General features: G+C 41.1%; 1 protein-coding gene across 2 annotated transcripts in view; it reads left to right on the top strand.

The window, feature by feature from the left end:
- Window positions 1–4284: 4284 nt before the first annotated feature.
- The window catches only part of rgs6 (regulator of G protein signaling 6), a 108066-nt gene continuing 99469 nt past the window's right edge, over window positions 4285–12881 (top strand). The window contains exons 1-2 of one of the 2 annotated variants that reach the window (XM_085381851.1): window positions 4285–4356; window positions 11118–11438. In XM_085381851.1, coding sequence (XP_085237977.1) covers window positions 11208–11438 — 231 coding nt within the window. In that variant the 5' untranslated portion in view covers window positions 4285–4356; window positions 11118–11207. Of the gene's footprint in view, window positions 4357–4520; window positions 4627–11117; window positions 11439–12881 lie in introns of those variants that run through there. The other variant, XM_085381852.1, reaches the window with a different exon arrangement.

Raw genomic sequence — 12881 nt, 5'->3', positions numbered from 1 at the left:
ACTAAATAGAGTGCACCTGTGTGTAATCTAATGTCAGTACAAATACAGCTGCTCTATGACGTGTCAGAGGTTGTCTAAGAGAAATTTGGGAGCAACGACAGCATGAAGTCCAAAGAACACACCAGACAGGTCAGGGATAAAGTTATTGAGAAACCTAAAGCAGGCTTAGGCTACAAAAAGATTTCCCAACCTTGAAAATCCCACGGAGCACTGTTCAATCAATCATTCAGAAATGAAAGGAGTATGGCACAAGTATAAACCTACCAAGACAAGGCCGTCCACCTAAACTCACAGGCCGAACAAGGAGAGCGCTGATCGGAAATGCAGCCAAGAGGCCCATGGTGACTCTGGACGAGCTGCAGAGATCCACAGCTCAGGTGGGGGAATCTGTCCATAGGACAACTATTAGTCGTGCACTGAACAAAGTTGGCCTTTATGGAAGAGCGGCAAGAAGAAAGTCATTGTTAACAGAAAACCATAAGAAGTCCCGTTTGCAGTTTGCCACAAGCCATGTGGGGGACACAGCAAACATGTGGAAGAAGGTGCTCTGGTCAGATGAGACCAAAATGGAACTTTTTGGCCAAAATGCAAAATGCTATGTGTGGCGGAAAACTAACACTGCACATCACTCTGAACACACCATCCCCACTGTCAAATATGGTGGTGGCAGCATCATGCTCTGGGGGTGCTTCTCTTCAGCAGGGACAAGGAAGCTGGTCAGAGTTGATGGGAAGATGGATGGAGCCAAATACAGGGCAATCTTGGAAGAAAACCTCTTGGAGTCTGCAAAAGACTTGAGACTGGGGCCGAGGTTCACCTTCCAGCAGGACAACGACCCTAAACATAAAGCCAGGGCAACAATGGAGTGGTTTAAAACAAAACATATCCATGTGTTAGAATGGCCCAGTCAAAGTCCAGATCTAAATCCAAACGAGAATCTGTGGCAAGATCTGAAAACTGCTGTTCACAAACGCTGTCCATCTAATCTGACTGAGCTGGAGCTGTTTTGCAAAGAAGAATGGGCAAAGATTTCAGTCTCTAGATGTGCAAAGCTGGTAGAGACATACCCTAAAAGACTGGCAGCTGTAACTGCAGCAAAAGGTGGTTCTACAAAGTATTGACTCAGGGGGCTGAATAATTACGCACACCCCACTTTTCAGTTATTTATTTGTAAAAATAAATAACCGAATCATGTATGATTTTCGTTCCGCTTGTGTGCACCACTTTGTGTTGGTCTCTCACGTGGAATTCCAATAAAACTGATTCATGTTTGTGGCTGTAATGTGACAAAATGTGGAAAAGTTCAAGGGGGCCGAATACTTTTGCAAGCCACTATATTTAAAACAAAATCACTATAATTTCTGAAGAGTGCACAGAGCACTTATCCAGTTTAAAATAATATCTTGTATTGTATACAGTTACATACTTTTGCCATGGAAAAAATAGAATTTCTGTAAGTTTAGCAGCTTATTGATCAGTGTATACATGGGTATGTATGTGTGTATACACGTGTGTACATGTGACGATGTACTGCAATAAACGAGCACATAAAATAGGGCATCCCTTCCTAAACCACTTATCAGCACACACACAGATAGGCTCCAGTGGGATCTTTTCTTCCTGCTTCCTGTTGCTCAATAATTCAGTCGGTCCAGAGTGGAGGCTATAGTTTCCAACCATGAGAAGATGTGTTCGAGTGTGTATCCGCACGAACAGATGGGGCCATTAGCATCAATGCTGTTTTTGACGGCATTTAGCTTGTAAGTGCACGTATTGATTTTACGAGCTTATTGACGTCCATTTTTCCATTTGTACAGTAAACAGCGGATAAAAGCGAGAAAGAAAAAAAAGGAGAGGGAAACCGCTGGCTTTTGAAGCATGTGGTCCCCCTCACTCTCTGTCCCAGTAATGGCTTATTGAATTAGGACAGCAAATATTTTTAGTCGCCACCACCGGCTGTGAGAAAACGTAGCCTGAATTACAGTAAATGGTAAACTTGCTGTCTGTTGACACGTTTCATGTGAGACTGGGATGCACACACACACACATGCACACAAAGCGAAGAAACCTCTGCTGGCTGTAGTAAGCACCCACTTTCCTCCCTTAGTCCATCATTGCATCAGGGCCTTTGATGTGCCTCAGTGCTTGGCCGAGAGTCCCCATCAGCTAAGAGTTTATCTGCTGGGCTTGCAGCTCGCTGGTTTGAAGCTGTTGGCCTTGCATATGTTGAAGATGAGAAATTAGGAGCGATTACACTAAGAAAGATGGGGAACGGGGGTGAGTATGGGGAAGGCTCGAAGAGCAAAAAAGAAAGAAAAAGACTTAAGAGAGGGAGTGAGTATTTCAGATAATTTCCCATGTAGGGGATATTAGCAAGCTTGTGGGTGCATTTATTTCAGAAAGTGCCTCTCCGTGCATTTAAAATTCAAAGCTACAAAAGCACTGAGAAGAGTTATAAATATCTACCAATCATCTGAAAACTTAAAACTACTGATAACTGAAGAAAATAACAGTGATTATCTCATTATAGTGCAAGGTTACGCTGGGATATATTGGATCCTGGCATCCATGCGGATGTTAATTTGTCACTTGCCACCCCTGCACAATAGCAGCGATCTCCCCAGCAATGCAAAAACTGCTCAGGAACAGCTCAAGGAACCCAGCAAAGAGACCAGGATGTTCAACCAGAATACCAAATCCACATATTTAAACTGGATTGAGCATCCGTTGGATTATATCTAACAATGCTTTACCTGTGAAACCACAGAATTCAAATGTTCTGCTGTCAACGTCTTGGTTCCCCTCCCCCCGTCCAAACCTTACAGACCACACAAGGTGGGACCTTGGCAAAATTAAGCAGGTGGTTTTTTAAATGTTGTGCCTGATTAGTGCATTTTCCCCTATTCTCTTAGTTGTTTTCCCCATGACAACAGGCTAATTTTCTTATCCAACAAAGCCTCCTTTCTCTTCATTAAACTAATTGTTATCTTGAGACGGCCACTGACAAGGCGATGGCAGCGGCGGTGGAACAGCGAGCTTCAAAACAGCATAAATAAGCAGAGAAAGCAAGAGAGAAATTGGATGAGGTGGTTCAAATTTAAATATTATTCATCTGGAGAAAGAAATGTGCAAACACACTGGGAGATGATGGTTCTTCATGTCTGGCAAACACCACTCAGGAGTCAGATTAATTCAAAACATAAACATGACTGTTTTTAGCGGCGCTGAATTCTCCTACAGTCCACAAACATGATTCATGGAGGTCCTGGTGGATCTTTAATCTTTCTGTAAATGTTCAACTAGCTGCCTTCCATTTCCAGGTACAACCTCTAGCATCCATTTTCTTCCATTTATCCAATTCTAATTTGTTTTCATTTTATTTTGAAACTTCTATTCTATCATGCATTTTTTCCATAAAGTTGTGTCCATATTCATTTTATAGTCATTTCAGGCTGTATTATCAGGATAATTATGAACAGTGTGAGTACAGTTGTTTGGAAAACGTACCTTCTTTGTCTGCATGTATGTTGTTTTCTCACATACAATTTCCTGGTTTTGCAGTCAAATCTTCTCATATCCTGTGTGGGCATTATGACATCAATGGATTTTAAGGCAAAGAGGGGAAACAGCAGCACAGGGACCTGTGTCTGCAGACAGAGGGTCAAGTATTATTGTGTAAAACCATAAGACCCTGCAGGGAAAATTCACAACTTATGATAATGGAACATATGAATATGACTAGCTTGACTGGACACTTTATGTGACACCGTGTAAATTATGAATACAAACAGTATACAATACAATAATCTAAAAATTGTTTACAGCCAATATTTATTTGATAACAGTGCAGATAACAGAGCCAGTACGTGAACATATCAAATATTGAGTTAACAGTATTTGTTAATCTTCAGGATAAGTGGTGCCTACACAGATGTAAAGCTGGCTTTTCCTCTATCCTACAAACCCAACCTAACCATGACCATAACCACAACATTCCCCTGATCCTGAAAAAAAACAACAACCACCTAATTTGTTGGTGAACCTTCATCGGAGGGGGGATTGACAATCACACACAATAGAGAGATGCACACTCTGCGTAAACTCCTAAAATCCCAAATTCGTGCAAGTTTGGGATTGCCCTGGAATACCATAGGTGCGATATTAAATGAGTACACCTACTATCTGAACTGTTGCAGTATAATGATTCCCATATTCCAAACACGGTCTCTCTCTTCCTCTCTCGCGCGCTCTCTCTCTCTCTCTCTCTCTCTCCACTGTGCGGCGGTTTGATGGGTCGGTCGGTGAAGCTGCTTCTTGGCTCCTGAGCTCCGAGAGAGAGATAAGCCGGCTGCAGAGGTAAGGGACGGGGAGAAGGGGGAGAGGCTGGAGCAGAGCGAATACGAGTGGCGGTATTATTAGTGGTGAAAGATGCATAAAAGAAAACTGAAATGTTGTTGCGTGCGCTTTTAACGCTCCTACTGGTAAAGCCTCTGTTATTTGTCATTGCAGCGGTGTTCTCAGTTTGCTGTGCTTGAGGTGTTGCTTGGCTGTTGTTGGAGTAATTAATATTTCGGAGGGTGACACGGAGGATGCAGTTTTTCCCACCTGGGATTAAAGAGACCTCAGGTGATCTCTCGGGGACACTTGAAGTGCACAAGTGCATGTTTGAAATCAATTTGCGCGTTTTCGTCCTCTGTGCATCTGTTGGGATGCGCACGGAAATTTGTGAGGAAGATAGTGAGAGAGGTATGGTGTGTGTGTGTGTGTGTGTGTGTGTGTGTGTGTGTGTGTGTGTGTGTGTGTGTGTGTGTGTGTGTGTGTGTGTGTAGGGTAAAGTACGCGCGTAAAAATGCGTGCTGCTGGTTGTTGCGGACTGTGTCGTGTAAATTAGGCTGCAGAGTGCTGGGTGTGTGTGCTGGGGGGTGAAGCGGTTCTGAGAGGATAGAGAGACCACAGAAAGAGGTCGGAGTGAGACCGAGAGAGAGATCTATGTCACTGTTGGTATGCAGACATGCACGACCATCATCCATCAAACTTAAGCTCTCCCCACATTAAGACAGATGACGATTTGAGCCCGGTTCTGGCTATTAAGCAGTGATACTGATATTTATATTAATGCTGCATAATTACACGTTATCTTGATTTAGTTATCTGTGGACTGTCAGAGCATTGTTTACCTGATTGACTTCATGGTCAAATGTGGATGCACAAGTTTTGACGTCCCCATCATGCAAAAATTTGTTTGCATGATGGGGATTTTGAAGAAAATCAAAGATCTTTAAAGGTCGAGGATGAACTGAAAAAGATAAACAAGTGCCAGCTTTGGCCTTATCGGCCAGCACCAGTGGCTTATATCAGTAAAACGCTTGTGACTGATTTGTCGCAGCCTCACAAAGCATAGAAGTTTTTATATTGTGACCAGGTACTCACTCCTACATTGTTCTAAAAATAAATTCCCAAGTGATAGAAGATTTTGGACGAGGCTCTGGCCTTTCTTTGTGGGGTTTGCATGTTCTCTCGGAGCCTCCAAGATCTTTCTGCCTACAGTCCAGTGACGGGTTAAATGGTGATTCTAAAGTTGATCCTAGCTGTGGATTTGGGGCTTAATAGTCTAGCCTAGCTTTGTTGTAGCTGCTGAACTCTTATCAAGCACGATCCAGCACTTATATGACCCCCAGTTAGGTTAGCAGTTAAGAAACTGCTGCTCAATGTTACTGAGACCTTGGAACCAACTTTTAATCAACTGCATGGGCAGGTGCTCGATTTCATACAGCTATGGGAATGGAGCTGAAAACACCTGAATTCAGAGATTAAGAGGTGTGGCACAATACTTTATTAGATTCATTTCAATGAACGCTACACTGTAATTTCACCGTTAAAGGTCATTCAGTCTCAAATCACTGTGGGCTCTCTGCTCGCCTATCTCCAATTTGGCTAAAAATTTTATGTCCAAAGTTTGTAGCTTTTTATATAAAATACATTTTTTTATTATTACCTGCTTTTTTCACACTTTGAAAATCTGAGACAACCCTTGAACATGAATATCTAACAAAAAAAAGTGGGACAAAAAGAACGAGTGAGCAGAAAATGTTCTAAAAAATGTGAAGATTTGTGTTGGAATGACCCAGTTGGCAGCTGGATTTACAGTAATTAAGAATACTGTGCTTTAAGCTTTATGACATCATATTGTCGGTAGTGTGGATGAGATTTTCCGATCATATTAGTGCTACTACAGTAATATAAAGAGGAACAGTATTAGAACATAAACAGTTTATTACCCTAAAATTACCTGTGGGTGTCCTCCTCTGTGTACTCTGAATTCAGTTTCCTGTTATGCTTAAACTGTGTTTGCAGCTTGGTATTCACTTCTTGCCTCACAAGGTTACAGTATTCCTGACCTGCTCAAAATTGTATCAACCACCCAAGGTGAAGACTGGCGAATTTCTATGGTAGTCTCACTCATTGCTGTCTAAACCTCAGCACAGCTTTCTGCTACACAAAACCTGGTAACTAGATCACACGTGAAAAAACAATCAAGGATTTGAACTTGAATTTACATGATCACACAAGAAAAAGATACAGTACTGTACCATTAATATACAGAAGCTCTTAATATGTTTCGTATCTTAAACAAGATGTGAATGAACCATTACTGTGTGATATATGCTGTTAAATGCAGTCTGCCTGATAAACCACACACACAACTCCACACATTTGACTCTTTATAAGGTTGAATGGCTTCTAAACTGGTGGTGTCCCTTATATTTGTAGCCAGGCTTTTGTGTAAAATAGCCAGACATCCTCATGCAGCCCTCCCTGGGGTGGTTTTCGATGGAAGGTGAAGCAAACGCTGGGTGTGCGTTGCACTGTGGAGGGTCCAGAGGGAAAAGGATAGCGCAGACTTTAGACACAGCAAGAGATCTCACTCACCGCATCCACTTCCTGTCATCGCAGCGTGTTTTAAAGGAAAGGGGGGTGGTTAAATAAATGTTCACCTCTAAATGTAATCAGAATAATTTAGAGTATTAATCTGCGACAAGTATAAAAATAAATGTCATGCGTTTCTTTCAGTCATTTAATTTCCTGAAACCTGGGGCCTATTTTTATTTTATTTTATTTTTTTCTTCTTCAGTGACTTCAAATTACATCACAACACTTTCACTGTTGTTATTCCTTTGTAGTGCAAAAGAGGAGCGAGCACAAATGTTTTGACTGATGCCTTCCTCAGTGTTCATTTTCTTGCAATCGAGTATCATTTCTGTGGCAGCGCTTGATTTGTTCCAATTATGTAGAGCTGAACGCTGAGCTGGGGAAGACATCAGCTGAAATTCAAGCGTGCTTGTTAGTCTTTTGCATTTAAGAAGAAGAAAGATAAAGCTTAAGTGAAGTTTAAAAAACTGTGCTTCACTTGTAATTGTACGTAGCTAACACGAGCGGCGAACAAACAAAGGACTCTACACCTACAGGCTCTCACGAAGACATCACAGCACATCGATTGAAGCCTCGTAAACACCACAGGAAGGAGTTTCCTGAGCTGGCGGTTCTGAAGGAGTTTGAGGGCTTAACATAGGAAGATTTTAATTCTTCTGTAAAAACATGTTGTTTGCGTTTCATAAAATGAGACGCGTGTGGTCCCTTTATATCTTCTTCATCCTCACGTTCATCTAATTTTGGATAAATAGATTAGGCATTACATCAGAGGCTTTCAAGGTGACCAAAGCTGACTCTGGAAGTTCTTTAAAGCAATTAGGCCAACTAAAGCATCTCTATCAACAGGGGTGAGGCTCCTCTGTGAACCATTAATTAAATAACTGTGCGATAGAGGATGATCTCATGTGAATGTTCAACCTGAACATTTCATTTCTTTGCAAAATCCAGAGTTAGAGCGAATGTTGGAGGTATTGATCCCAGCCTACGCAACTTTACGACATTCCAGGAGCAGGATGGAAAGAAGATGGGAGTTTAAACTTGAGCAGTTCAGAGAAACAAACCAGGCATCACTTCTAAGCATTGACTGCTGGTTTGGAGTAGCAGTTAAGCAGACGGTGTCCCTGTCTTTTCTTCAGCACCAGAAAGCTCGTGGACACATGGACACTTTGTGCAGTATATCCTCTCACACATTCAGACACACACAAACAGCTGGTTAATGAGAGCGTCGACTTAAAAAGGACATTAAATTCACTTCAGATGACACAAAACTGCCATTTACTCTTAACCCAGTCAAAACCACTTTCTTAACTTTAGTTCGATTCTTATTATTTAATGTTTAGCTTGCTTGCACGGAAGAAGATGTGCTACCACTATGTGTCTTTGTAAACGGCTTTATGAGTAATACATGAACTAAATATAATACACAACCTAGGTGCACCTGTTTCTGAGATAAGCTAAGCTACACTAGCCTCTGGCTGAAGCTTCGCAGTTTCCATATAGATATGAGAGTGGTATTGATCTTGTCTTCAGATCTGTGGATGTTTCCCAACATGCCAAACCCAATCATCCTACAACCAATCATGCTCAAGTCTGCTCTCATTTTGCTTCCTTTCTCTTTTCACTCTTTGGGCATGAAGCAGAAATTGCTTTGTGGAAGTTCTTTAACTTCTAATTTTGCTTCAGAATACGAGATTATGCACGATCGAAATAGCATATCAACACATGATGCTCACGATGATGATACTGCGGATGCAGGCACCCACACTGATTCTGTGTCAAATTTCAGCTCTGATACCTTTATTCTTTCAGCTGAAAACATGCTTACACGGTTAATATTTACAAATTGATTAAATTAGATCAATTTGATTTTTTTTCCTACAGCAGGGGTGTCAAACATGAGGCCCGGGACTAGAATTGGCCCAGCAATGACTCCAGTCTGAGCCTGTGGACAGTTTTAGAAAATGTGACTTCACTTTTAACTGTATTTTCAAGTTTTGCTAGTTTTCCTCTGCCCATTCATACTGCACCAAAGTAAATAAGCAATAGATAAAGATTTAAATGACTAAAAACACTGTTTCTTACAGTGAATTCCCAGGTAAAGAAAAAAGAACTTAATTTTGCTCTCCTTCTCACCATTCATGCTAGCTTTTGGGAACTACACATGTGAACTAAATTTCCCATGTACACATGGTTTATGAAGCACAGGTGGACACTATTAACTCATTCACTGCCATTGACGTCTATAGCCGTCAATTGCAGTGAATGAGTCAATGGGTTTAACTCATTCACTGCCAATGGCTGGCAGTGAATGAGTTAAAAACTCTTTGCCAACATTTGGCTGAAGTTCTAGGAAGACATTTTGCTTTGATAACCTGCATCAGGCCTTCATTCACATTTCAGTTCTTTATATTTAGTGGTGAGTGTGATGGTCTTTTTTTTAAAGATTTTACTGAGTGGAAACACAAAGTGGAAAATACAGCTTTTCTCTGAGCAGAATCATCTTCCAGTCATACACCTAAAGTCTATAATTTCTTCCACAAATATTTTCTCAGATAAATGTTTCCAGGAAAACTCCATCTCACTGAGATTATGTGCAAACTCTTCTGGTTTGCATTGCAAAAGAAATGAATAAATTAAACTGAAATGAAATAATGGAGTGTGTTTCCATTATCATGAGTGCATATTTGGCAGCTTCCAGGTATATTGTTGTAAGGATTCAGTTATCTCCAACACAAGGAAGAGCTTGCTATCATAACATTTCCTATAGATTAGATTTGTTTTGCATTTTCATTGCGCGGTTTGCAACCAGACTCATTTAATCGAGTGCAGAATTGTTTAGATTTCCAGGCCTGTGTAACGTTATTTTGCACATTCACTGTGTTGCAACCAGCAAAGAGACTAGCTGTCTGCAGATGAATCAGTCAGAAGCTATTATTTCTTTTACAATGGACTAAATGGAAAGGCATCTGGTCCCAGTTACGTTTGGGATAAAATCTTCTGGCACTGATGAGCACAGAGGAAAAGAGGATGCATAGATGGAGCCCTCATATAGAAACCAGGGTGTCAAGTGTGTTTCATTTCTCTTTCCAGCTGTTTGCCCCCTATCTGACTTTGAACCTTCTCCTTCTTGCACCTAATCTCAGCTCAAGTGTCACACAACAATATTTTGACAGCTGTCAGAAGAGCACAGACAGGTCTGAGTAATGGGATGTCACAAGTGTGTGTGTGTGTGTGTGGAGTCGCATATATTGCATGTATTGTGCATGATTCGGTGATCGGTTGTTCTGTAGTAAATTAAAGGGCAATTTTATGGGGTTTAAAATCAACCTTTAACCTGCTGCAATTTGTTTCTGTACTTTGTGAGTGGTTTATTGGAATAATGTGAAATCATTTTTGCAACAGTCTCCATGTCCGCCTTCGCTACACCCATGAATCTTATCTGTGCTCTTCCTCTTTTACTCCTGCCTGGCAACTCCATCTTCAGCATCCTCCAAAGAGTTTCCACGCCGCTCGACCTGAGTTGTCCCTCTGATATACTCATTTCTAATCCTGTCCATTTTGGTCACATGTAACACAATTCATCTTCAACTCTGTCACCTCCAGCACGGCCTCCTGTCTTTTTGTCACTACTGCTGTCTCCAAACTCTACATCATAGCAGGCCCCACTACCATCTTGTAAACCTTCCCTTTCACTCTTGCTGCTATCCTTCTGCTTCTCTGAATGGAAATGAACGTGCAAATTAGTTTTCAAAATGAGATATTCATCTGACTGATTTTCATCATTTGAATTAATTCATGCACATGATGCCTCATTTTAACTGAAGAAACAAATTTTTATTCCCCTTGTAAAACAAGACATCACATCCTCTGTGGGAAAAAAGCAAGTGACGCTCTTATATGCCAGGAAATATGATGTCCCACAAACTGAAATGATTGACTGGAATAATCAAGCAAAAACAGAATGTATTTTATTCTCCTTTAACTTCAGTCTCATATGACGGGTCTGAAGGGAGTAGCGTAGAAGGGATAACAGAGAAAAGTAGGAGAATTGATGACGCCTCCATTGCATCCATCCTGTGGCTGCTGATAGAAAACCAGAAAATAGAGAGACATGGGAGACTGGAGCCCAATGCTCAGTTCTATGGTCCAATTTATCACTTTGTTTCTCACTCTCTTTCTTTCCCTAGACTCTGGAGACAGCACAGTTGGAAATAAAGAAGAGAAGACAAAGAAGAGAGGATAATTTAACACACGGGGAAGGCGACTGTAAGGGAGAGATGGCTGAGGCACAGCAGCAGCAGCAGCAACAGCAGGAGGAAGGAGGGGAGAAGGAGAAGGAAGAGGAGCAGCAGCAGTCGAGCCCCGTGGAGAAGTCTGAACCTGACGAAGGGGCTGAAGAACCGAAGGAGATCGCCCAGACGACCCCGTCTCGACCTCTGCTCTCCACGAGGTCCATGAGCATCGTGGACCCAGATGATGACACGCCCAACATGATTGTTTACAGAAAGGTAAGAGCAAGTATAATCTCCAGCATCTTTTTGCTGACTCACAGTGGTTTGTGGTTTTGTTAGACAAATTTTAACCGGTTGCTGCTGGTGGTGCTGCAGACTTGAGAAAGTAGGACGGGGAATGCTTTTTAAGCGCTTCAGTGCAAAATGATTTTTTGGCTTTGCTGTCTGTCAAACTCGAAAGTAAGTTTGAATAAAAAATAAAGCGAACATTCAGCTGATCTGTGAGAGTTTTGGAGCAAATTTTATTATTTTCAGGTGATTCTGAGATTTTTACATTTGGCTGGAATCAGTGAGGCCAGTTCTGAAACTAGCTTTATTCTTTTTACATGTATTACATGTATGCATCTTTTACATGTATTTTAAATGGAGGAAGCCAGAGTATCAGCATAAACTCCAACAGGACAAAATTACTTTCTTTTTGATGTCTGTGTCATCAGAGATGGAGATTTACTGTATAGGTGGTATAATTATAGGTGTGATTATAACCCAAAGCTTTAGAGGTTTATTGTTATTCCTCTACATTAGTTACTTTATGCCACACAGAGCTGATTAAAAGACAAATGAATGTATTTCAAAGGCAGTCTTGCTCTCTCTTCTAAATGAATATGAGCTGTGACCGCATTACTTACCAGCAGGCAGCTGGTGCACACATTTAACTAATTATCATGCATAATTAGGATGCTACATACTAAAATTGAAGTTAATTCCTATTGGCTGGTGATGCAGCAATTTCCTCTTGGAGCTGCTGGAGTCATATGTATTTGAAGAGCTGCTGCTCTGATATATGACACTAGAAATGAAGGCTCCTGCTGCGAACTGAGATGGAAAGTTTTTGGACAGGTGGCGAAAAAAGTGAGAGATTGTTTTTCATGAACAAGCTTGCAGTATGTTTCTTTTGATCAGAAAAGACACACATCAAATTTATGGAGAGGATAGTTTCAGAAATAGCAGGACATCTTTGTGAGAAATGGGGTTTTATTTTTTTTTTTTTTTTTTTTTTTTTTAATAAATAGGACAGGGGGAATGAATGAGAGAGAGAGGGGGAGAGAAAGAAAGAAAACCAAAGGGGAGAAGAGACGGTGAGAAGGGGGGGGAAGAGAGACAAAAAAAAAAAAAAAAAAAAAAAACTCCTGGGTCACCTGTATGGAGAAAAAAAAACAAACAAACAAACAAACAAACAGAGGAGACAGCAAACAACAAAGAGCAACATAATAATAGAGAAAACAAAGCACCATCACAATAAACTAGCTAGTCATAGATATCAGTATTTACTAAGTAATAAACAATATTGTGCAGCACGCAAGATAGACAGCGCACAGTGTGCTTTGAGGCAGCAGCCAAGAAAGCTTTAGTCCGCGTCTGTGAATACCCATGTGTGCATACCTGTGTGGATCAGCATGCTTGCATTCCAAAGGTTTCTCCATGTAATGATCTGCTAGG

The sequence above is a fragment of the Rhamphochromis longiceps genome, linkage group LG15 (genome assembly GCF_057381845.1).
Source record: "Rhamphochromis longiceps isolate RC_006_pf linkage group LG15, R_longiceps_female_GT1.1, whole genome shotgun sequence".
In the NCBI taxonomy this organism is placed as follows: domain Eukaryota; kingdom Metazoa; phylum Chordata; class Actinopteri; order Cichliformes; family Cichlidae; genus Rhamphochromis; species Rhamphochromis longiceps.
The sequence above is the reverse complement of the archived record's forward strand: the minus strand, read 5'-3'. Positions and strand labels throughout refer to the sequence as shown.